This window comes from Macrotis lagotis, chromosome 6, assembly GCF_037893015.1.
Source record: "Macrotis lagotis isolate mMagLag1 chromosome 6, bilby.v1.9.chrom.fasta, whole genome shotgun sequence".
Classification (NCBI taxonomy): Eukaryota; Metazoa; Chordata; class Mammalia; order Peramelemorphia; family Peramelidae; genus Macrotis; species Macrotis lagotis.
In genome coordinates, this window is record NC_133663.1 from 96,991,696 (window position 1) to 97,015,236 (window position 23,541).

The 23,541-nt window shown below is 36.5% G+C and overlaps 1 protein-coding gene across 6 annotated transcripts in view; it reads left to right on the forward strand.

Moving 5' to 3' along the window:
- The window catches only part of OLFM4 (olfactomedin 4), a 180,609-nt gene that overhangs the window by 22,832 nt on the left and 134,236 nt on the right, over nt 1-23,541 (forward strand). For 5 of the 6 annotated variants that reach the window (XR_012469476.1, XR_012469478.1, XR_012469477.1 and 2 more), the window contains exons 5-6: nt 1,588-1,741; nt 14,599-15,421. Coding sequence is in view for 1 of the 6 variants with exons in the window: in XM_074191772.1 (XP_074047873.1) it covers nt 1,588-1,741; nt 14,599-15,392 (948 nt within the window). In the remaining 5 variants the exon portion in view is untranslated. Of the gene's footprint in view, nt 1-1,587; nt 1,742-14,598; nt 16,911-23,541 lie in introns of those variants that run through there. The other variant, XM_074191772.1, reaches the window with a different exon arrangement.

Below are 23,541 nucleotides of genomic sequence, written 5' to 3' on the forward strand. Positions count from 1 at the left end.
AGAACAAATACCATATCCTCTAGGAATGTTTGTAGATATTCTACCTGGAAGTGAACTCTTATTCTTTTATGCTTCCAAAGGATGTCTTAATTCATGTCTTAATTGATCTTAATTGATGCTACCTAGTAGCATCTCTACCAAAATTTGTCCAATAAATAAATGAATTGATCAATGAACACCCACTGAGGAAAGGATAGTTCTTTTAACATGTTCTTGAACATCATGTCCAATTCTTCACTTCATTTACATGTTGTTCTTGCTTTGTTGCCAAATCTCTTTCCTGTTCTTACTCAATTCTGCTTGAATGTATTTCATACTTTCTGCCAACATTGCTACCCTGAGCCAGGTTAGGTCCCATGTACTTCCTGTCTATATTATTTCCTATTCATAATTCATTGGTTAGTCCATATGATTCCACAAGTTCTCACTCAATTTAAGAAAAAAAGACTTGTATCCCTATTGAATAGACTGACTACATGAATCCTGACTTTGAAAGTTTTTTGCCTATTTAAATTGAATGTGAGGTTGATCACATGAATCAAACATCAATTGATGGGGTGATGGGAAAATAATTGGACTGCAACCTTTCTGAGTCACAGTTTTCTCATCTGCAAAATAGGTTTAATACTATCTATCTTAAAAACAACAGCACAGTTTGTTATGTGAACTGAAGGAGAGAACATATGTAAAGATACATAAAGATTGTAAAACTATGGATATTAGCAATTGTCTTTGATTATTAATGATATCATTGTTGTTGCCATTGTGATAGTTTCAACAGGGTTTCAGAATAAAATTAGTCTTTTACCTTTTTTAGAATGGAAACGTCCCAACTATATTTAGACTATTCAGTCTCATGCCAAATCAAACACATGAAGGCTTTCTCTAATCTTGACTCAAATATCTATAACCTTGCCTAGGAACTCTTTTGTTTGTTGGGCGATGTTTGCTTGAGAGGTAAAACATAGGATAGCTAAATCTGGGACTATTTTTAAATTAAGGTTTTGTCCTTTGGATCCTTTTGTAACTTTTCACTCCACCATTGTCCAGCACCTTCAAAATAATACCTGGAGAGTTCATTTTGGGGAAGCCATTTCTGGTCTTTGAATACAGACTACCTTATTATATCATAGTCTAATAATGGATATTAACAAATACACTAATAAAAGCATTACCAATGGAAAAAATTCATAATTCTTAGTATACATTTTTGAACTTGAAGTGTTCAGAGGACCTTAACATTCATTAGAAACATAATTATAAGAACGAATGAATAAGCACGAATTTACAGGGACATGTTATTAGAAATGAACTTTAATGGACATGTGTAGATGTTCTGAAAGAGGCTGCAGTCTATTATTAAAGCTGTTAAAATCTTTGCCATTTTCTTCTTGTCACACACATCTGCCTGAAATCTGACAGGCATTCACGCTAACCCATAAAATGTATTCTTCCAAATGAAACCATTCACAAGCCCTCTGGTGTATTCTCTGGCAATGTTTCACTAAATGACAAATTCATCCTCCGAATGTTTATGAAAGAAATTGCCCAATAATATAAAGTCACTCTGAATTTTTATTTCCTCAGATCAGGAATATGACTCTCCTGGTGCAGGAGTTGGAGTCACTTGACAAAAACAATATTCTTGCAATCCGTCGGGAAATTGTGACCCTGAAGAATAAACTCAAAGAGTGTGAAGAGTTTAGAGGTCAAAACAATACAGAACCGGTTATCCCACCTGGTAAGCATTCTTTGATTTACCACTTGATCAGGGTCAAAGAGGATGGAAATAGGGGAGAATGTGGAGGTTTTTGATATTTAAGAACCAAGAAGGCTCTCTATATACATACATACATACATACATATGTATCTATATATTATGAATATATGATTCTAGCTCTGCTAAAGTACTCAAAAACCTTGTTGAATTGCATTCTTGTTATAAGAAAGTGGATTGCTGAAGTCAAAGAGGGATAGGATTTCACCTTCCTCCAGTGTTTCCTACAGGGATTTATTCTCATTATTTTAAATCTCCTTTTCACATAGTTCTACATAATACACACCTGAGGGTTCTTCTGTAAAAGGTGCCAACACATTGGTTTGGTTTTATTTTCTACAGTTTGATACAACACACATTTATTAAGCTCCTTTTGCAGTGTGAAAGGCACTATGCTCCTTACTGGGGCTAGAAAGATAATACAATAGTTTTTGTCCTCTGAGACTTTATATTCTGTTGGGTAAGGGGAGATATAGCACATCTAGAGACAAATAAATAGAAGTTTATTGGGAAATAGTACTAACACCTAGGAAAACTTAAAGAAAGAGGTGGCAACTGGACTGAAACTTGGAGTAAGTTAAGAAATTTTAGAAACAGAGATGAGGAGGGAGTATATTCTGGGTACTGCAGATGGATTAGATGCATTCTTGGAGGTAGGAGATAGGATACCGAGTTTGAGCAACATGTAAGAATTCAGGTTTACTGGAACATGTGTGTAAATATGGAATAATATAGAATTAACTAGAAAGGTAAAGTGGAGTCAAATGGAGAGACTTATATGCCAGACTGAAGAATCTGTATTTTATCCAAGAACCACAGAATTTCAGACCTGGAAAGGATCTGATAGCACCAATTCTAAATAATCCACTAAAAAAAAAATCTCACCATAAGTGGTCATCTATCCTTTGCTTAAAAACCTCAAGGTAAGAAGAATTTCTGCCTCCCAAGGTTCAAGGTTACCTTTTGTATATCTCTAATTTATTTTTATAATATTTAAATAATTTCATATAGTGAAATTGTTTTCATTTTCATTTAGTGAAATTTCATATAGTAAAAATTTTTGCATTTATTTTTATGAGATTTTGATTTATTCATTTGTTTCCTTCCCTCCCTCCCTTCCCTTCTTCTGAAAATGATAGGTAGTTTGATATAGTTTACACATATGCTATAATGTAGAACATATATCCATATTAGTCTCAGTTGTGGAAGAAGAAAGAGATCAAAAGGAAAAAATAGCAATGAAAAAGAATAACAATTGAGAAAAGATGCTTAATTTGCATTAGATAGTTCTAATTAAAATTTTTTTTTTCCTTACACTAAACATCTATTTGCCTCTTCGCAGTATCTAGCCATTGTCTTCTGGGTCCAAACAAAATAAGACAATATGGAAGCATTGAAGGATTTTGAGCAGGGGAATGACATGTTCAAATTTATGCTTTGGGGAAATTTTCTGGCAGCTGAATGGAGGTTGGATTGGAAAGGGTAGAATTTGGAAGCTGAGAGATCAGTTAGGAAGCATATATCCCAGTTTATGCTTGGCTCTTGCATTGGATAAAAAAAAGTGAATCCATATTGACATTGATGCTGGGAGATTGAAGAATATCCAGAGATAAAAACAGATAGATAAGGATGGCTAGAAAAGGAATCACCATGGAATTAAAAATTTAGGTCTAAAATGTTGCCTAATTCTAAGCATCCTTATTAAGGATGTTATTCTAAGCTGTAGGCAGTGAGAACTAAATTAGCTTCTTAGGCATCAACTTCTCAAAGCTGAGCCAAGCGACCTTTAGTTGAAATTAAGACTCTTTTACTTTATCATATTATAAACTCTGATGAGCTCTAAGTTCAATTTCATATCTCTGAGACTCATGACATTCTTGGTCTCTGAGTCTAACTTGTTCCTTGGGTTCAGAGATTTGTTTTACCTGATCACCAATACCCTTCTATTCTTTTTCTGTTATTGCCTTCAAAACTCTGTGTCCAATTTTAGCATCTTTTCCCATTCCCACTCTCACTCTGATTTTAACTATCCTATGACCACATACCAGGACTACAGGAATACATTTAATAAATTCCTTCAAAGAATAAAAGAATAGCATACAGAAACATCATCAGAAGAATTTAGTAACAAATAATTGACAGTAATCATAAAGAAAGCAAGGAAAGACTGGCCCTCATCAGACTACATTTGTAGTATTGCTTTAGGTTTCAGGAACCACTCTAAGAAATGTCATTGATAGTTTGAACAAGTCCAGAAAGGACAACCAGAATGATGAGGGGATTATAGACAATGCCTGGTGAGGAACAATTGAAGGAACTGAACATAGCTGAGAGAAGAGAAAATTTTGAGGGATGGGGTAAAAGGGCATAATTACTGACTTCAAATGTTTGAAGGATTGTCACCTGGAAGAGAGATTAAGCTCCTCATCCCCAGAAGGGAGAAATGGGAGTAATGGGAAGAAGTTGCAAAGAGACTCTAATGTAGCAAGGAAAAAAACACAACAAGTAGAGCTGTTAAAAATTAAAGGAATGAGCTGCCTCCATGGACAATAAGATCCCTAGCATTAGAGTTCTTCAAGAAGAAGCTGGATGATCTCTTGTCAGAATGTTGTTGAGGTAATGACTTGTTTAGGTCCAGGTTAGACTATATGGCTTCTAATTTCCCTTTTAACTTGGACTGGAATTCTGTTATTCATTCCTGAGACTAAGCAATAGCTTCCTTACTGGGTTAATTATGTCCTGATGGACATGATATCAGTTCAGCTTCCTGAGCCACAACAATCCCTCAAATCCACCACCAAGACTTTAGGAAATCACTATTTTTGATCCATCTGGATTTCATTTTTATTAGATTTTTTTTAAATGCTGGTTTAAATTCAGTTAGTATGAACTGAACTAAATTGCTCACTTGGAATATCCTCCCCTTGTATTTCTGCTTGTTGAAATCCTAATTATCCTTCAAAACTCAGCATAAATCCAATCACTCTCATGATCACCCCCAGTCTGAAATACTCTCTGACCCTTCTGAATTCCTAGAGTTTTGGGGGGTTTTGTACTCCACATAAAACACATACTATTTGGTAACTTGGATTGTTACTATTTTGGATTATAGCTATAAATCTTACCTTTTAATTTTTTAAAAATGCATTCTTGGAGGACAGAAACTAGTCTTTTGGTTTTTGTAAATCTCAGAGGACCCTGGACAGAGAATACTAGGCAAAGAGTAGGTATTTAAAAGTTTATTTTATTAACAATGCATTTATTGAGCACCAATTATATGAAAAGCACCGTAAAATAAAGAGATCCCTGACTTGAAGTTTACATGGTAAGGAAACACAGTGTGAATGCACATACAAGAGAAAATGCTGTAAATGTATCAGAGAAAGGACAAAACAAAGTGCTGGCCTAGTTCCCAGAAAGAAGAGGTTGTTGGCCACCAAGGGAATTAGGAAAGGCTCCATGGATTTAAATTGGAAATTCAACTAGTAAAGAGGACAATCTCAAGGCAGGTATGGAAACGTGCCTTGGTAAAGGTTCTCGAAGTTGGCTAGTACAGGAAGAACTGGGAAACAGAGCTGTCAACTGGCCAATAGAAAGAAATAGCAAAAACTGACATAGATATACTACTTGAGGTTTGACAGTGAGTTTACATACATGTTATCATTTGACCCTCCCAATGGAGTGATAGGGTTAGGAACTAGATTGGTATTTGATTGTTGTATGGATCTCCTGGGTGAGCAAAATTGCTCTCCCAATATAGGTTTGTACCTTCTCCACAACTGGAGTGTTAGAAAGCTACCCAGAGAATTGAGAGATTGAGTGAACTTGCCCCAAATCACAGAAACTGGAAATGCTTGAGGTGGAACTTAAGCATAGATCTTGATTCTGAGGCTTGATTCTAGCCTCTAAACCATCTTGCTTTCAGGAGGATTTGTAATGGAAGTTATCACCCCCATTTTATAGATAAGAAAACTGAGGCTCGGACCATTTAAGTGACAGACATGGTTCCACAGTTATCTAGTCAAAGGGGTTTGAAGTTTGTTTAGTAGCTAGTAGAAAAGTACTGGAAATTTTTGTGACAAGAAAGAATGAGATCTGGTCTATGCTTAAAGAAATATGTCTATAATTGTTGAGCTAGTGAATAAAATGAAAAAGCCTTCCGTGAATCAGACTAAGATTCCAGTGCACTCAAAGCAGCCTCTAAAGCTAAATAAATGGTGTGAGCTAGCAGCACTGTCACCAATCCTTTCTAGCTATATCCATGACAGAGGGAAGCAGTATCTGACAGCAGCCAGGATCATAGCATTGACTTTCTCAGTGCTTTCCATATTTATTGATTTCTACTGCCTACAGTCAGTTTTCTTTCAAAGCCCTTGCTTTGTGCTACATGTCCAGGTGCCTGCCTTCTATAGGACGTCACCTAAAAAGTTACAATTGTTACAATCCTTTCAGTTTTTTACAAAGTAGAAGCATCACTTAACATCGCTCCCAACCCCTCTAACAGCTGGTTAGATACCATGATGTGATGCAGCAGTGGGAGAATTGGAGAATGTCTTTTTTCCTCAATTATGGAATAAACTGAGGATACATTTTTTCCTAGTTAGGGAGGTGAAATGCCCTTGTCTTTTAATTAAGATCATCGGACGATAGCCTATAGCACTGGAAAGGACCTTGATATCATATAGTCTCCATTCTATCATTGTCAGGAAGAGGAAAGTGAGACACAGAATGATGAAGTGTCTTGCCCACATTTGGCACCCAGCATATATGAGATGTGTAATAGATGCTTGTTGCTTAATTAGTCCATTAAAAAGAGCAGAGCTTGAATTCAGGCCCAGATTCTTTGACTCCAAATACATATATTTGTCTACCAGTAGTTACAGCACAGACTTATGCCTCACATTTCCTTATGGTTTCCATGGGGATAAATTCAAGTCTGTGAATAGAGGAATTGATCTTTGCTTTTGGAAATGCTAAGGTATTTTTTCCCTCTCTTAACTTCAGGAAAACTCCCCAGTGAAAAGATTATTTTAGCATTTGAAGTTATTAAGAAAACCTTAGACTTAGAACATTTTAGAGTTTGTGTGAACCTCAGAGGCAATTTAGTCTACTTGTCTCTTTTTGTAGTAAGAAAGCTGAGATTCAGAGAGACTGAGTGACTTGCTCAAGGTTACACAGCTAATTACAGTCAAGGAAGGGATCAGAAAATCAGGTCTTCTGACTCCCTTCAGTGGCTCATACCAACTCCTTATTTCCCTAGGTCATCAAGAGCTAGTGACTCAAGAATCAAAGGAAGCCAGAAGTATTCCTTAATAGTCAGGCAGGAAATAAAGCACGGTCAGTTTCTCAATTAGGTTTTTTAAGAGCTCTCTCTTGGGTCCCCCACACATAGTCTTTGTATGACACCCCAAGCTGAGCTGGGTTGTTTGAGCAAATTGATCCCAGATTTTCTTTCACTTTCCCAACAACCTTGAATGGACCTGAATTACTGCCAAGTCACTTGGCTACTCTCCAGGTTTTGTTCATATTATATTTATGATGTTTATATTAAACTGACTTTTTGTCATGTTTTTAAATCAATTTCTTTCTCTCACTCTCTTTCTGTTTGGTTTGCTTGATAATGCAGAATTGAGAGAGCTTGGAAAATCCCCAGGCACCACAAAGTTGTGAGCCTGTGGAGACTTTAATTAAAGTTACTCTCGATTATGGGACTCTAAAATTTGGCCTGTCTGACTTTTCACTGCAGAGCTGAAACCAAGTAAGGAAACCTATTCGCAAGTGTCAGCTATAAAAGAATTCTGGGCTCCATTTTTTCCTCCCCTGCAGCTACAAATTTCCAGCTCTTGTCCCATCCAGAACTCAGACTCAGTCAATATATTTCCAGCATCATACCAAGCATACTATCATTTATTTTTGCTGCAAACAGCATCCTTCTTTTCTGCTCCATTTCACAGAAGCCTCTGAACCAAGATAATTGGCCTTATCCCCATTAATTCTCTGCCTGCCCAAAAAAAACCAACTGACTATATCTTCCTATTGCTGCATCTAAGTAACTACATCCAGGCGAGACTAGATTAGAAGCTCTAGAGATAGATTTCGGTCATGGGAAAGCAATGTGATCTAGTGGAGAGAGTGTTGGATTTAATATCAGAAGATTTGGCTTTGAATAACAGGTCACTTCTCAGCAAGTTGATTTGCTTATTTGTGAGGAGTATGTGTAAATGAAATGACCTTTAAGGTCTCTTTAAACTCAAAATCTTTATATGATTCTATGTTTAACACAGCGTTAGACACTTTAGAGGTACTTAATGAATACTGATTGATTGATACACAGGTAAAGTTAATCTGCGAAAGGGAAATAATGCATTTTTCAGAAACTAGTGAAGGATTCAGCCTGAAGCTGTGTACTCAACTGTCCTATTTCTTTAAGCCTTTAGCTGGAATTTGATAGCTATGACCATTAAATTTTGTTGATATCCTAAGTCAATAGTATTCTCCTCTTACTCAGATAAGGTTAAGTGACCTGCCCTTGGGAGATTATTATGAGGTCTGGATAGTATTAGTATTATATGGCATTAATAGCTTATAGCATTAATCGTAGATCTAAGATTAGAGCATACTTTTTTGAAGATATCTAAAAATGGCATTTTAGAAAATGCCATTAACCACAGCACTTTTAAAATAGTCACAGTGGAGTTTGCTTGAATCATTTCTGAATTATGGTTTCCCAAGTTCATTTAAAGAGTACTGAGGAGCTGCCCAGCAAATTCAGAAATGCAAAAAAAAAAACCCAAAACAAAACCCCCAAACAACTTAACCATAACTACCAAGATGACTGCTCCTATGAATTAAGATTATTAAGAGCCAGAAGGTATCTTATAAGATATCAGAAGGTATCTAAATGAAGATATCAAGGCCTCTTGAATTTAAATGACTTGTCTAAGATCACATAAGTAACAAGAAATAAATTAGGAAAATAAGACATACAAACCCAGGTCTTCTAATTCCAAATCCAATGTTATGTCATGCAGGTGACTGGATGGAACTAGTCTCTCAATTGTTCCTAATGGATAGGGAAGAAAATTTTCATTTTCCTTTGCTTGTATCGAAGACAAGAATTTCTCCCAAAGTTTCTCAGAGTTCATAAGGATCATTAGGATTTAGGTTTGGAGAGGATCCCAAAGAACACCTGGTTCAATTCCCTTATTTAACTGGTAACAAGACTAAGGTTGGCAATTTGCTCGAGGTAAGACAAGTCAGAAATTCATAGTCTTGGCTTCAGACGCTACAGAAAGATTCTTTCCACTGTACAAAACTAGGCTAGGGAGTGAATTTGAAAGTATTTATAGCTGCTTTTTGAGAAAAAAGTAATAATAATAATAATAATAATAGCTAGTATTTATTTAGCATTTTAAGATTTCTAAAATGCTTTATAAATATTATCCCATTGGATCTTTACAACAACCCTGGGAAGTAGGTGATATAAATTCCAAATTCCCACTTTATACTTAAAGAAATTAAGGCAGGCAGAAGTTACTATCCTTGCCCAAAGTTACACAAAACTAGGAAACATCTATGGCCAGATTCAAATTCAGGTTTTCCTGACCCAGGTCCAGCATTCTTATCTACTATGCCACAAGCAATCTAGATCCAACAGAGAGCTAGTTCTTCGATACCCTATCTGATCCCCTACAAAGACTACTTGCTTTTGTTGGTGCCAAATGTTTCTTTTTGTTGTATTGGAACAATGCAAAGTTGGTCATTTCTTCGAGACAGATGTTGAATAACAGATGAGAAAGGAATGGACCTCTGTTCAAACAGGAAGGGTAATGTGGAACAAGTCAAGAGGGTTGGAATGAGAAATAGGAAGGAAGGAGGAATGATGTTTTTAAGACTTTGGAATTAAAGAAACAATTGACTGAAGCTTGTGCGAATATCCAGAGCAATGAGAACAAATGTTTCTGCAGCTCTGAGTAGAGGGTGAGGTTGGAAGTGAAAATAAATCTGAGTTGGGAAAGCAGACCTGGGGTTTTCTATTATTTCTTTGAGAAGACAAGGACAATCTGGTATGGTCTATATGGTCTTCCTTCCTCTTATTCATCATTATTGATCTTTCTGCAGTGTAGGCTAACTCCTCTATTGTTCACCATAGACTAGGGTTATTGTTATTTTTTGCCCTTTGTTGTCAAAGAGGACCATGTGACATTAGGAAGGTGATGCTGTGACATGCAAGTGAATTGGATTCAAATGAGGGAGGTCTATGCAAAATTACCAGTCTCATTTTCTCCTCTGACGTTTGGGTCCAAGGGCAAGATGTAGATCAAGAGTACTGGAAATGATCCCGATGCATTGTGAGACTTTGGTTTTTTTTTTAAGCTAAAATTTTTCCCAGGTTCAGTTTGAGGCAATGGCCATTCAGTAATTAAGGCTTGGTCAATCAATGAGAATCAGAATTATTTAGATTTAAGTTATTGATCTTAGGAAAGAAATCTCATCCATAAAACCCAAGATATCATGTGAGTTTTAGAGATCAAAATTTATATTCCTTTGAGCAGAACACCTATACAGTAAAAGTATCATTCTCTGTGTGGATGGAGAGAGAGGAGAGAGGGAGAATAGAGCAGGAAAGGAGAAAGGGAGGGAGAGAGGGAATAAAAGAAGGGAAAAAGGAAGGAGGGAGCTATGTTACCTAACTGGAAATAACCAGTTGAGTCCTCAGTGAGGCAGCTACTCTCCATCTCTCCACTATAGGTATAATCAAGGGCACAATTCTTGTGTCAGATTGAAGAAGTGATGAAAGAAGAGAATAGAGGAATAAGTAGGTTAAAGAAGAAGACAATAATACCAGGTCAGTTAAGAAATAACTATAATGTGGTGAAAAAGACCACCAGACCAGAGAACAAGGTTTTAGTCTAATCTCTGGGTCTGTGTAACCTTGGGGAAGTGATTTACCTATGGAAATTTTAATTTCTTCATAAAATACATGGAGGTTAAAACCTCCTATCCTGTCCATCTCATAGGAACATTGTAAGTATGAAAAACTATGTTGTCTCAGTTACTGGTGCCCTATCTCCTTAACATTACTTTGTATCTACTTGGTAGAGATTTTGTATTTATGTTTCTGGAAACTTAAATTTCTATTATGTTTATTTGAATTATGTTTACTGTCTTCATGGAAACTTAGATATTATTCTCCCCCCCCCCATATAGAATGTATGCTCCTTGAGGGGTCCCTTACTTTTTTTTGTTCCTCCAGGGCCTAACAGAGTGTTTGACAAATAATAGCTACTTAACAAATTCTCTTGAATAAGTGAATGAATATTACATGTATGTGATTATAATACATGTATGAGACTTGTTTGTGAAATGTCTTCATTTTAGAATGAGAAATCTTTCCAAACTAGTTGTGGTTTTCCAACAAAAAACACACTGTGCCTGCCACGGTTTAGAATTTGGGCATATAAAAGCTGAATTACCTGAGAGCCTGAATAAGGAATGTCTTAATATACTTTTTATAAAAAGGACATGGTACTTACTTATTTGGGATAGTTCCTTATTTCCTTTCCAAGTTTGCATCAGGAAAATTGGGTGCTGAGTAAATAATTGTGAATTCTTTTGATCAGGTGAAGAGAAAAAGTAACCCTTGCTCACTACTACACAGTATAGCATAATTTAATAAATAAATAAATACTCTGGAAAAAATTTCAAATAAGAAACTCAGTTTATAGCACATGGAATCTTAACACAGTTTCTGTTATCATTAAACTGAACACACAGCTAACTTTATTTTAATAATTCATGCATTGTTTCATAAACAAAAGCAAACAAGCATTCATCTGAGAGATCACTTTTAGGGGAAGAAATAATAATTTATAATTTTATTTATTATTTCTTTGGTGGAAAGCAGTCTCTTGGCTGAACACACTTTTTTATTTATGAAATGGGACATGCATTATTAAAATAAACCCATGACTGTGTTCAGCTTAATGATATGCAAAATTATTTGAGGTTGGGTACAGAGTGGTTTCATTTCTCTACCTGCTGTAATGGTTGGTAGATTTTCTCACCCAGTTGCAGATTTATGGGAACATTTAAGGGACACATACTTAATTCTGAAACAAAAATGCAGCCACATTTGAAAAATAAAGGAAAGATTTCTTGTAATAGTTTCACCTTTGAGCAGTCCTTGAGAAACCAAGAATGTGGGACTGTCCTCTGTTGCAGTAAGTGGCAGTAATTCGGAGACAAAAGCTTGGATTTTTTTCTCCACACAATACTAATCTTAGGCAAGTCATTGGATCTCTGCTCTTGGCTCCCACTCTCCTTATGGACTTGGTAAGCTTCACTGATCTTACCCATGCACTTAAGCCAATGTACAATGAGTAACTCTGGCTCTTTTCCCTTCTATCCCCCGCCTGCTTTACTCTGAACAGCTTGGGGAGAGAGAGAGAGAGAGAGAGAGAGAGAGAGAGAGAGAGAGAGAGAGAGAGAGAAGGAGGGAGGGAGAGAGAGAGAGAAACAGAGACAGAGCCAGAGACAGAGAGAGAGACAGAGAGACAGAGAGACAGAAACAAAGAGACAGAGACAGACAGAGAGACAGAGAGAGAGAGAGAGAGAGAGAGAGAGAGAGAGAGAGAGAGAGAGAGAGAGAGAGAGAGGGTGAATGACCTAAAATGTTTTTGAAATTGAATTTGCTGTGTTTTGTGATAAGCCACCTCACTAGGTGTTTTCCCCCCTTTCTTTCTAAGAGAAAGTCTGAAATGGTTTTCAGAAATTGGGTAGTAAACTACTTGGAATGTTATTTCAAAAATAGTGGCAGAACTCTGTTCTCTTTATAGCTCATGAACTATTTGGATTGACAGTCATTACAGAATGAGAGCTATGAGGAGGGCCAGATACCTATCTTGAATCATTTATTCATGTTACAGATAGGGTATTTTTCCGATGGATTGGCTATATCAGTGATTTGGGGGTCTTCTGTAGTGTATACATTTTGTCAGGGTCAGAATGGAACAAAAAGAGCAGCATGGTTCTTTCATGGCAAGGTGACCTTCCAAAATATATAGTCAGTGGTTATGTCAGGAGCTCTTTGAAAGATATGTCAGGCTGCCTTGTAGTAAAATAGGAGAAGTGTGACATAATAGCTAAGGTGCTGGACCTGAGTTCAAATCTTTTTTCTGACATTCACTTGTTATGTGTCAGTCGTATCTCTTTCATGTTTCTGTTCTGAGTAGTCTCAATTTCCTAATCTGTGAAATAGAACCAATAATAGTCACCCTTACTACTTCATAGAATTATTGGGGACCTCAAGTATGATATAATAGAGATAGCATGGTTTTAGACTTTAAAGAACTATGTGAATGCTAGCTCTTGTAAATATATCTCTTTTCCATTGACTATTCAAGGGTACCAGAAAAGCCAGAATTAAAGCTTAAATTTCCTCAATTTTTAAGATCCCTCATTAGGGGGTAATACTTCCTGAATGGAGAGGAACCTTAAATTGTCATTAGTAAACACCTTATTAAATATTAGTTGACAGCTTATTTGGGACAGGATGGGAATTTGGAAAGTAGTGGTGACAACACTCTCACTGCCGGATTTTTCTTTTGGATTGGGTCACATTTGCATTGAGCTTTTAGGTTTTCAAAGTGTTTCAAAGTGTTCATGATGTGAACAGTATTTGTCTTTTATAGATAGAACATTGAGATTGAGTAGTGAGTTTGAGGCAGATAGAATTAGAAACACCCGAGTTCTAATCCAGCCTCAGATTGTTCCTAGAGGTGTGACCCTAGGCATATCATTTAACCTCTGTTTGACTCAATTTCCCCAAATGTAAAATGGGGATAATAATGGCAACTACTTCTTAGGGTTCTGAGAACTAAATGAGAAAATTTCTTTAAAATGCTTAGCACAGGGGGAAGTTAGGTGGCACAGTGAATAGAGAGAGCACCGGCCCTGGAGTCAGGAGGACCTGAGTTCAAATCTGACCTCAGACACTTAATAATTACCTAGCTGCATGGCCTTGGGCAAGCTACTTAACCCCATTGCCTTGCAAAAACTAAAAAGAAAACAAAACAAAAAAATCCCAAGAACATAAAGTGCTTAGCACAGTGCTTAGCTAGCAGATAGTTGGTCAATAAATACTTCTTGCCCTCTTCTTCCTCTTCTTTAAGTGATTTGACCATAATCACAGAGCTGCTAAGTGGCAGAGCAGGGCTTTGGACCCAGGTTTTCCTGTCTGTATGTAAAGTACTCTATCATATCAAGTTAGCATGTTTTCCTGCCTTAGTTCCTATATTTACAAACAAACAAACAAACAAACATAAATACCCCCAGAAGAAGGGTTGCACAATACCTTCTAAAGAAATAAAGAACATTGGGAAAGCTATCTGAATGATCTCCATTTACATAACGATGCAGAGGCAGCTCAGCATAGAGAATTTAACAATGCTAGGAAGACCTGGGTTCAAGTCCTATTTCTTACACATGATATGATTTTGAGCAAGTCATTTAACTTCCCAGCGCTCTAAAACTTGGTAGAGTTTCCTATTTGCATAAATTATAGGTTTAGTCTTTACTCCTGTTTCTAACACAGAAGACTAATTTAAAGGAAGATTAAGTAATTTGCTTAAGGGTGGTAGGAAGTCAGCCTCAGAAGCTGAAACAGAACTGAGATTTTTGTCTGTCTTCTAGACCCACTATTATTAAGTCTCTAGAGGAGATCATTTATGACTTCTTTTGGTTGTTTGAATTTTATGACATCTGGATCTTCTATTTCTTCAGTTCTAAAAATATTCATTTTATTTTCTCCCTGGATATAGGAAGCTGTGGTCATGGCGGTGTGGCAAACATCAGCAAACCTCTTGTTGTTCAACTAAATTGGCTAGGGAGTTCCTATAGGTATGGAGCCTGGGGAAAAGATTACAGCCCAGAGGATCCAAACAAAACTCTCTACTGGGTGGCACCCTTATACTCAGATAGGTACCTACAGACTTATCGACTTTACAACACAATGGATGACTTGCTGGTCTACCGAAATAGTCTGCAATATACATACAAGAATGGAGATGGAAGTGGTATGGTCGTTTACAACAACTTCATGTACTTCAACTATTATACAACACGTGACATTGGCAAACTTGATTTAAAATCCAACACACTTGCATTGAGACGGACTCTTCCCGATGCCACCTATAACAACCGCTTTTCCTATGCCGGTGTCAACTGGCAAGATATGGACTTTGCTGTGGATGAAAGTGGACTGTGGGTTATCTATGCAACTGAAGCCAGTACTGGTAACATTGTGATAAGTAAACTCAATGACACATCACTTGAGGTTCTACAAACTTGGCAAACCCGTCAGTATAAGCCAGCTGTCACCAACGCATTCATTGTATGTGGGGTTCTATATGCCATTCGACCTGTGAATACCATCAAGGAAGAGATTTTTTACTATTATGATACAAACACTGGTGTAGAGGGCAGACTGAGCATCATCATGGATAAAATGTTAGAGAGAATACAGAGTGTCAACTACCACCCCCTTGATCAAAAACTATATGTCTACAATGATGGTTACCTCCTGAATTATGATCTTTTCTTTCAGAAGGAATAGTAATGACCTTGATACATAGGAGGGAAAGAGTTAAGTGGAGTTTTTCTTAAAAAAGTGAAATGCTTCCATGTCTCTGTAGCTTATGCTCTTATAGTCCAAGTTGAGTTTTCTTAATTACATTTGTATTATTTTTGCATCTTAAGAGATTTTTAGGGGTTGGAATAGTAGTAGAATCTTATTCTTATTATAATTCAGTAAGTATTTGTTAAGTATATCAAAGACTGTGCTAGTTGCTGGTTGTAAAAAAAAAGATGAAATCAATAGTCCTTGTCCCCAAGGAGCTTATATTCTATTGAAAGGATTTCAACACATTCATAAATAAGTAAAGATAAAATATATACAAGGCAATCAACAATATTTTCAAGAGATAGAGAACATGAACAATTGTGAAATTTGCAAAAACCCTATATTGGGGGGGTGCTCCACTGAACTGTGTTTTGTATATAAATGTTTCTTGTATCTCCTTGGCACAGCTAAGGAAAGATGAATCTATAAATCCTAGCAAAGGCTTTAACTAATTCAAGAGATTGAATTTCTGAAGGATGAAACACTCATAACACTTACGTCATGTCCATCAATGGTGCATGATATCAATGCTTCTACTTCCATAGCTATAGCTTATTCTAGTCAGGCCCGAGAGACCTTTTTTTCATTTTGACATTGAGAAAGAAAGAAAAGACTCAGAGTCATTTATACCTTTATTCAATATACATACCTTATTTCTTCCCCATTGGGGTGCTTTAGTCAGAATGCTAGGGATCTTGGAACATGCTGAAGCCAAGATTTTTCTGTGTATATGTCTGATAATAAAAGCAATAATGATACAAACTGAAGAGGTGTGCTTGTTAGGGAAAGGATCCACCTTTACTCTACTATCCAAGAATGAAGTGGTGCACCTCCTTTTGAGAACACTTTAGTGTTACAGGTGATGTGGTTAAATAAAAGCAGACATACGGTGCTAGAGATTTAGGTTAAATTCTCTTACTCCATCTTTGATTTGTAGGGTTACCTAGGAAGCCACTCAACTTCTATAGTAGAAAGAATTTAATTCTAGACCTTAGTAAGGTGGATTTCCTTAAAGAGTGTCTGATATGGGGCAACAAGGTGGAACAGTGAATAGAGTATTGACTCCACAGTCAGAAAGACCTGAATTAAAACCTGATCTCAGATACTAGTTGTATGACCCTGGTAAATGACTTAACCCTGATTGCCTCAAAAAAGAAGAGTATTTGATAGATGCTCTGCTCTTTATGTTTTGGGACCCTCACTGCCAGGAGACACTGTTTCTCCTGCTTCTCCAGAATAATTCTGAAACCTCCTAAAAGTTTCACAGAAATGTTGGGATGCAAAAACTGTGAGCTTCTTGAGGGACATTTGTCATTCCCTATAGAACCTGGGACAATGCCCTGTATTGTAACAACAAACTGTTTTGAGCTTCTTAGGGAAAGGCATTTATGGAGGTCACACAGAATGCTGGAAATAATCCTGGCTATTTGAAGGTGAGAGGTGGTTTGTTGTAGTGGGGTACAGCTCTGACCTTGGAACCAATAAGATTTAAGTCCATATTCTGCCTCTCTGTGTGACTGAGACCAAATCACTTGATCTCTCATCACTCTAGATACTTTCTATGACTTTAAGTTACAGACAAGGTACTTACCTGCCTTGGTAAAAGAATTTTCTTCATCTGGAAGTTCCTTATGCTAATGTAATCACAGGTCCAGTTCCAGTCCTTGTCTCATTTACAGACAAGTCACTTGACTCTTATATGACCTGATTCTCAATTAATAAAATGAGGTTAATGCTAGTCACCTATCTCTTTTCTTTGCCTATAAGACGGCTTTGAATATAAGAACTAAAGAGTCACTAGCTCATTCTGTTTTGTTTTCTGTGGCACAAGCCATAAAAAGAATACAATTAAATTTTTTGCTCTTCATAAACTTTTACTTGTTCCAGGTGTATAGGCACATGGGTGATGGTGTGACTGACATAAGGTGGCATAGGGTTGATGATAATAGTAGCCTACTTTGTTTCTATGAGTTTCGATTGTGATAATGTACTTGAAATGTATTTGAGGATTTAAATGTGAACCATTTTACATGTAAAATGCTTTAAAATGGGTTTTCCTTGTTTTTTTATTTTATATTTGTTTTATGGGAAAAGTTATGGGGGAAAGAGGTGGTATATAACTCTTCAATCAATGAGATACCTAAAAGATATACAGAACTGTATATATATATATATATATATATATATATATATATATATATACATATAAAATATATATGTATATTCACACACATATAGTTGTATTTTTATATTGTATCTGTCCATTTATCTCTGATGACTTAGCATGTGACAATAATTCTTCAGGTTTCTTTTAATAAATGATTAAAAATGCAGTTTTGAAAATTTTTGAACATCAGGATTGTGGGGAGGTAAGAGGTCACCCATACCTTCCTGCTACCCTCTACTAAGTGATGGTATTACTTTATAGTACCAGCAAGTTCCAAGACTGAGCTTACTGAAAGCCCCTTTAGGTTTCACAATATCAATCACTTTCCCTCTTTGAACTAGGTTCCCAGTAACCAGCTGACACTTCAGAAGAAACAGGCAGAGTTTTTCTGAACTTCTCCTCCCTTTCCTTACCCCTAAGAAATCCTTAGTATTTAAAAAGTAATTACCAAGCATTTGGGGAAAGTATTAACACCTGCTATGTGAAAGGAGGGTAGCAACCCTTTTTTTAAAAAGAGTATGATTGACAATATATAGGAGGCTGAAAGATGACTCAATATGCCAATTACAGAGAATGTGGCCTTACTTGACTCTTCTTCTGTGCGTCTTGTTCTTAATTTAGTTCAGTTCTAACTTTCAGTATTTTTTATTTAGTTAATCAACAAATATTTATTAACTCAGTATATTCTAAGTACTGTGTTAAACATTAAAGCTATAGATAAAGGGAAGAACATGGTATTTCCCCTCAAAGAACTCCCATTTTAATGGAGTAGACAATATGTAAAACTAAATTGTACCTACAAGATATATATATACAATGAAGATGGAAAGTAACCTCAGTGGGAAAGAAAGAATCCAGGGAAACCAGGAAGAAGGAGAACATTCCAGGCATGAGGGACAGACTCCAAAAAAGCATGGAGTTGGAAGATGGAGGAATAACAAGGAGATTAGTTGTCACTGGATAATAGAATGTATTAAGGGGAATGGAGTATACAAAGAATGGAAAGAAGGAAAAGGGTCAAGTGGTGAATGTATATAATTGCCAAACAAGTTTTGATATTTGATCCTGGAGGTAATAGGGAGCCACTAAAGGCTATTGAGTAGGGGTGGGTGTGAAGAGTGTCACGTGGTCAGGCAAACTTTAGGAAAGTCATTTTGGAAGTTGATGGAGGACAAGAATTGACTATATATATTGGATATGCTAGAGCAACCTTTATGTCTTTTGTTACAGTTTGAAAAGTGCCTTGAATATATCATTTCATCTATGGTCACAAAAATACTTGAAGTGAATAATAGTAATTTTTTTCTTTTGCACGACACCTCTGATTTCATTGATAGGAAACTTCCTCTGTTAATGTAGATGGTAACCTGCTCTGATAACATGAACTTAGTTGCCTGAAGGCACAGTAGGGTTAAGTGAATTGACTTCAGTTACACAGGCAATATGTGTCAGATGTTGGGTCTTCTGACTGCTGGCTATCTCTATCTTATGCCCCTTGAGTCTCGTTATTTCCCCCCTTTTATGACACGGAAACTAAGATTTTCCCAGAATTGCTAGTATCTATCTTAGGTGGTCATCAAATCTGGTTTTTCCTGACTATGTCCAGTGTCTTGTCAATTATGCCATACTACCTCTCCTCTAGAAGGTAAACACATATAGCAATGTCTTGGCTATTTAAAATCTGCCAGAGCCTGTGTTTAATGACTGGTTACTTTCCCCAATCTTTCTTTAGATATGGACGTAGGATCTTAGGGTCTTTGGTAGTTATTTTTAGCTCACATTGCTGACAAGTTTTCTATGGGCTTCTGTCATTTTGTCCTAAAACAATGAATGGTACCCCTTTTTCCCCCTAGTCTATTTGACCTTAGACTTGTGACTATAATGCTTTTGTTCCATAAATTACTCATAAAAAAAACATTAACAGAAAACATGATTTCTCATCTGGCCCTCAATCTATCTCCCCTTTGGGTTGAAGCCCTTTTACCTTTCTCTATACAAGTCAACAAGTATTTATTATTTAATATTTGTTATTATAACTTCTGGAAGTTCTCAGCCTCCTTCCCTCCATCATCTTCATTTCTGATTGACCTATATTTTTAAATTATCACTTCAGGGTCCCAGGATTCTTAGTTTGGGGTTCAAAAACTTATTTTCCCCTTCTAATACATTGATAACTGAATTTCAATTTAATTGACTTCCTTTGTAATCTATATATTTTATACATTTAAATTTTTTTTCAGAGAATGGATCAATAAGATTCACCAGACTACCAAAGAGGCCTAAAATATACAATAATGCTAAGAACTCTGATTCTAAACTATAATCAGACAATAGAACCAGAGACTCTAAGGCAAAGGTTTTATTCACTGAATCTATGTTGTTCCTAGACTTATTTTCCACTCTGGTTCTAAACCCTAATATCCTATTTCCTTACCTCAAGCTAAGGACAAGCTAAAGCCTCATTCTTCATTAAATATTTCCCTATCTCATATACTTTGTACCTGGGGTCCTTCTTCTCTGGGTTGGATTCCATAGACTAGATGCTTCTAAAAACTATTTCAAGCAAAATAGCCACTAATTATACAGGGTCATAGTGTCACAGTTGTCTTAATTTTATTATTAAATTTATTTTTCTGTAAATATTTAATTAATTTGTGTTTCCAATTACATGTAAAGATAGTTTTCAACAGTCATTTTTATTTGTATGGTTACAGTCATTGTGATTTTATCCATTGTACTTATGTCAAGTCTTTTCATATATACACACAACTGTATATATTTTTCTTCATTTTTACAGTTCAATAATCCATTATTGACATATTGGTTAGTTGACTGTTCTTCATTTACAAAGAGGATCAAAATGACATCACCATGTTAGAATTAAGTTATGATAAGTCTGACTGTGGCTTATAAGAGCATTACAAATTTGGAATACTTTACCAGAGGTCGGGCACATCTAGTCCATATGAACAGTCAACTAACCAATGGATAGGATGGGGCGATATGTTCAGATAAATGTAATCTAAAAATGAAGGGTGACCATAAAAACATTTTTTTTAGGTTTTTGCAAGGCAAATGGGGTTAAGTGGCTTGCCCAAGGCCACACAGCTAGGTAGTTATTAAGTGTCTGAGACTGGATTTGAACCCAGGTACTCCTGACTCCAAGGCAGGTGCTTTATCCACTATGCCACCTAGCCGCTCTACACCTATGTTTTCTTAATGTTAATTATGAGGCCAAAATTAGTACAAGCATCTCAGTTTCATAGGCTACATTGCATGCACAATCATCTGCAAACAAAAAATTATGCACCATCCATCAATTCCTTGTCTTGGCTTGTAGCATCTTCAAATTGATGAATTTACCATCAATGTGGTAAGTAATTTTGATGCCATGTTCATCCTCTTTGAAAGCATTTGATAATATGGCTGAAAACCTTATGCTGAAAAGAATGGAAGTAAGTATATAGCCTTGTTTCACTCCACTGGTGATTTGAAAAGCATGAGAACATCATTCATTGTCCAAAACCCAGGCAAGCATGACACTGAAATTGATGAACAATACTGATAAACTTGTTGAAATATCAGGTTTTGACATAATTTTCCATAAATCCTTGAGACTGATAGTATCAACGGCCTTGGTCAGGTCTATAAACTTTGTATACATACCTCTGTTCTGGTCCTGGTGTTTCTTCTGGAGTTATCGGCAGCAAACACCATATCAATCATTTCTTGGTCCTTTCTGAAGCCACACTGTCTCTCAGGGAGGTGACCATCTTCCAGGTGAAGGATTGGCCTATTAAGGAGGACTCTGTCAAGAATCTTGGGACTGAAAAAAAGACCCTCTTGCAGCTGTCAAAGGGAAATCTATTTCCTTTATCTTTATAGAGATGGACAAAGGGAAGCAACCTTGAACTCCTGTAGGATAATAACCTCCTCTTGCCATACAACAAGAAAATTTCAGCCAACTTTTATAAGAGCAATAGACTCTGTAAATCTCAATTGGAACAGAATCAGTACCAGGTACTTTGCTATATAAAAGGAGCCTAATGGCATCCAAAAGTTCTTCTTCAATTGGGACTTCAGCTAGGAAGGGATTGACTTCAACCTGAAATAAATGGTCAGCATATTCAGTATTGATTGATGATGATCTGAAGAGAATGCTATAGAAGTGTTCAGCCCATTTCTCCAGGATCTTGTCTTTATCGCCAATAAATGAATGTATCCTCAATACCAAATAGTTGAGATAGAAATATTTTTATGACCATAAATAATCTGTGGGCATCATAAAAGTGCTTTGGATTCATAAAAGTGCTTTAGATTGTTATTATCTGCATCAAACTTGAATTCATCTGCCTTCTTACTGTACAAGAATTCTGCTTCTCTCTAAAACTTATTTATACTTTACTTTTGATGGACTTAAATGCTGCCTTCTTAAAAATTAATGGACAATCTTGCCAGTAAACCCAGAGGAGTTCTCATTTTTCATGTACCAGCTTCTGAATTTCCCCCAACATTTTCATTGCAAGTCTTCGAACCCAGATGAACAAATGCAGTGCTGTGCACCAAATTTCTGAAAACTTCCCATTTCTTTTCTGCTCCACTATTGCCAACTGTGTTTTAGCTCTACCTTTCCCTCCAAGTTAGTGACAAACTGTTCTGGGTCAGTGTTGAGTCTCTGGTTGGATGTCATATGTTGAGTCTCTTTCTGGACTCCCTTGTCCTTTCCCCATTGGAGGGGTGGGAGACAAGGCAGTAAAGTTCTCCCTTTGTACATCAAGGTCTCCAAGGTCTCCATTTACTGAACCAAATACTTAAATATCCTCACCAGTCCCTAATCCACTCCCACTCCTGTGTAATTTAGTAAAAAAAAAATGTTCTGCTCAAGAGCACCAGGTGATGAAGGTATCCCACACACAACAGTTCTTAACAGATCAGAGATGTGTTTTAATTAATTAACTACCATTAATTCTTCTGGTAGTAATTTTTCCCTGGGACCACTGCTTTTGTGGAAAGCAGATAGCTTGCAGAGGATATGTCAATGATCAGCCTAGTGCTCTGGGCTACACATTGTCTTTCTTCTCTCTCTTATATCCTTTCTGTCTCTTCTCCTTACAATAATATAGTCTATTAAATGCCAATGTTTGCTACAAGGGTGCATATATGAATTTTTATTGCAGTTAAATAAAAGCAAGACAGCAATGGTGATGAGAAAGAATTGAGATGTACAAATCTGTTTCCAACTCCATTTCTTTCAAGGACTCCCTGCCATGTCTGGTAATCTGATCCTACTCTAGCATTAAAATTACCCAGAATTATAAGCTTGTCCTCTTATGGTGGATAGATGATAAGGGCTCTAGGTCTTAATAAAACTTTTCTTTGATTTCATCAGGGTTCATCATGGTGGGAGCATAGGTACTGATGATGGTGGCATGACATTTTTTTGCAGTTGACAATCCCAGTGTCATGAGCCTGTAGTTCACTTCTTTTGAAAGGGATTAAAGTTTGTTGATTAGATTAGTTTTGACTGGAAAACCTACTCATCTTCACAGCATTCCCCTTCACTGTGGTCACCCCAGAAAAAGGGGAAGACTCCATGTATTTAACTCCAATTTTAGTACACTAGTCTTCATTTTCTAGTCTTATTTCACTCAGGGCTACTATTTGGATGTGATTCCTCCCAAGATATCTTGCTGCAAGAACTTTATATTTCAGATCTGCTGGATTTTGTATTGTCTATGAATATGCACATACTCCTTCCTGAGTGAAATCATTTGTGAAGAAGTTTTTGTACATTTTTTGTGTGTTTTGGCCATAGGGTGGGATCCCCACCTGCCACAGTAATCAGACCAGGATTAGGTTAGCAGACAATTTTAGGACACCTTTTAAAGTCTCTTCCTCAAACAAGATGATGATTAA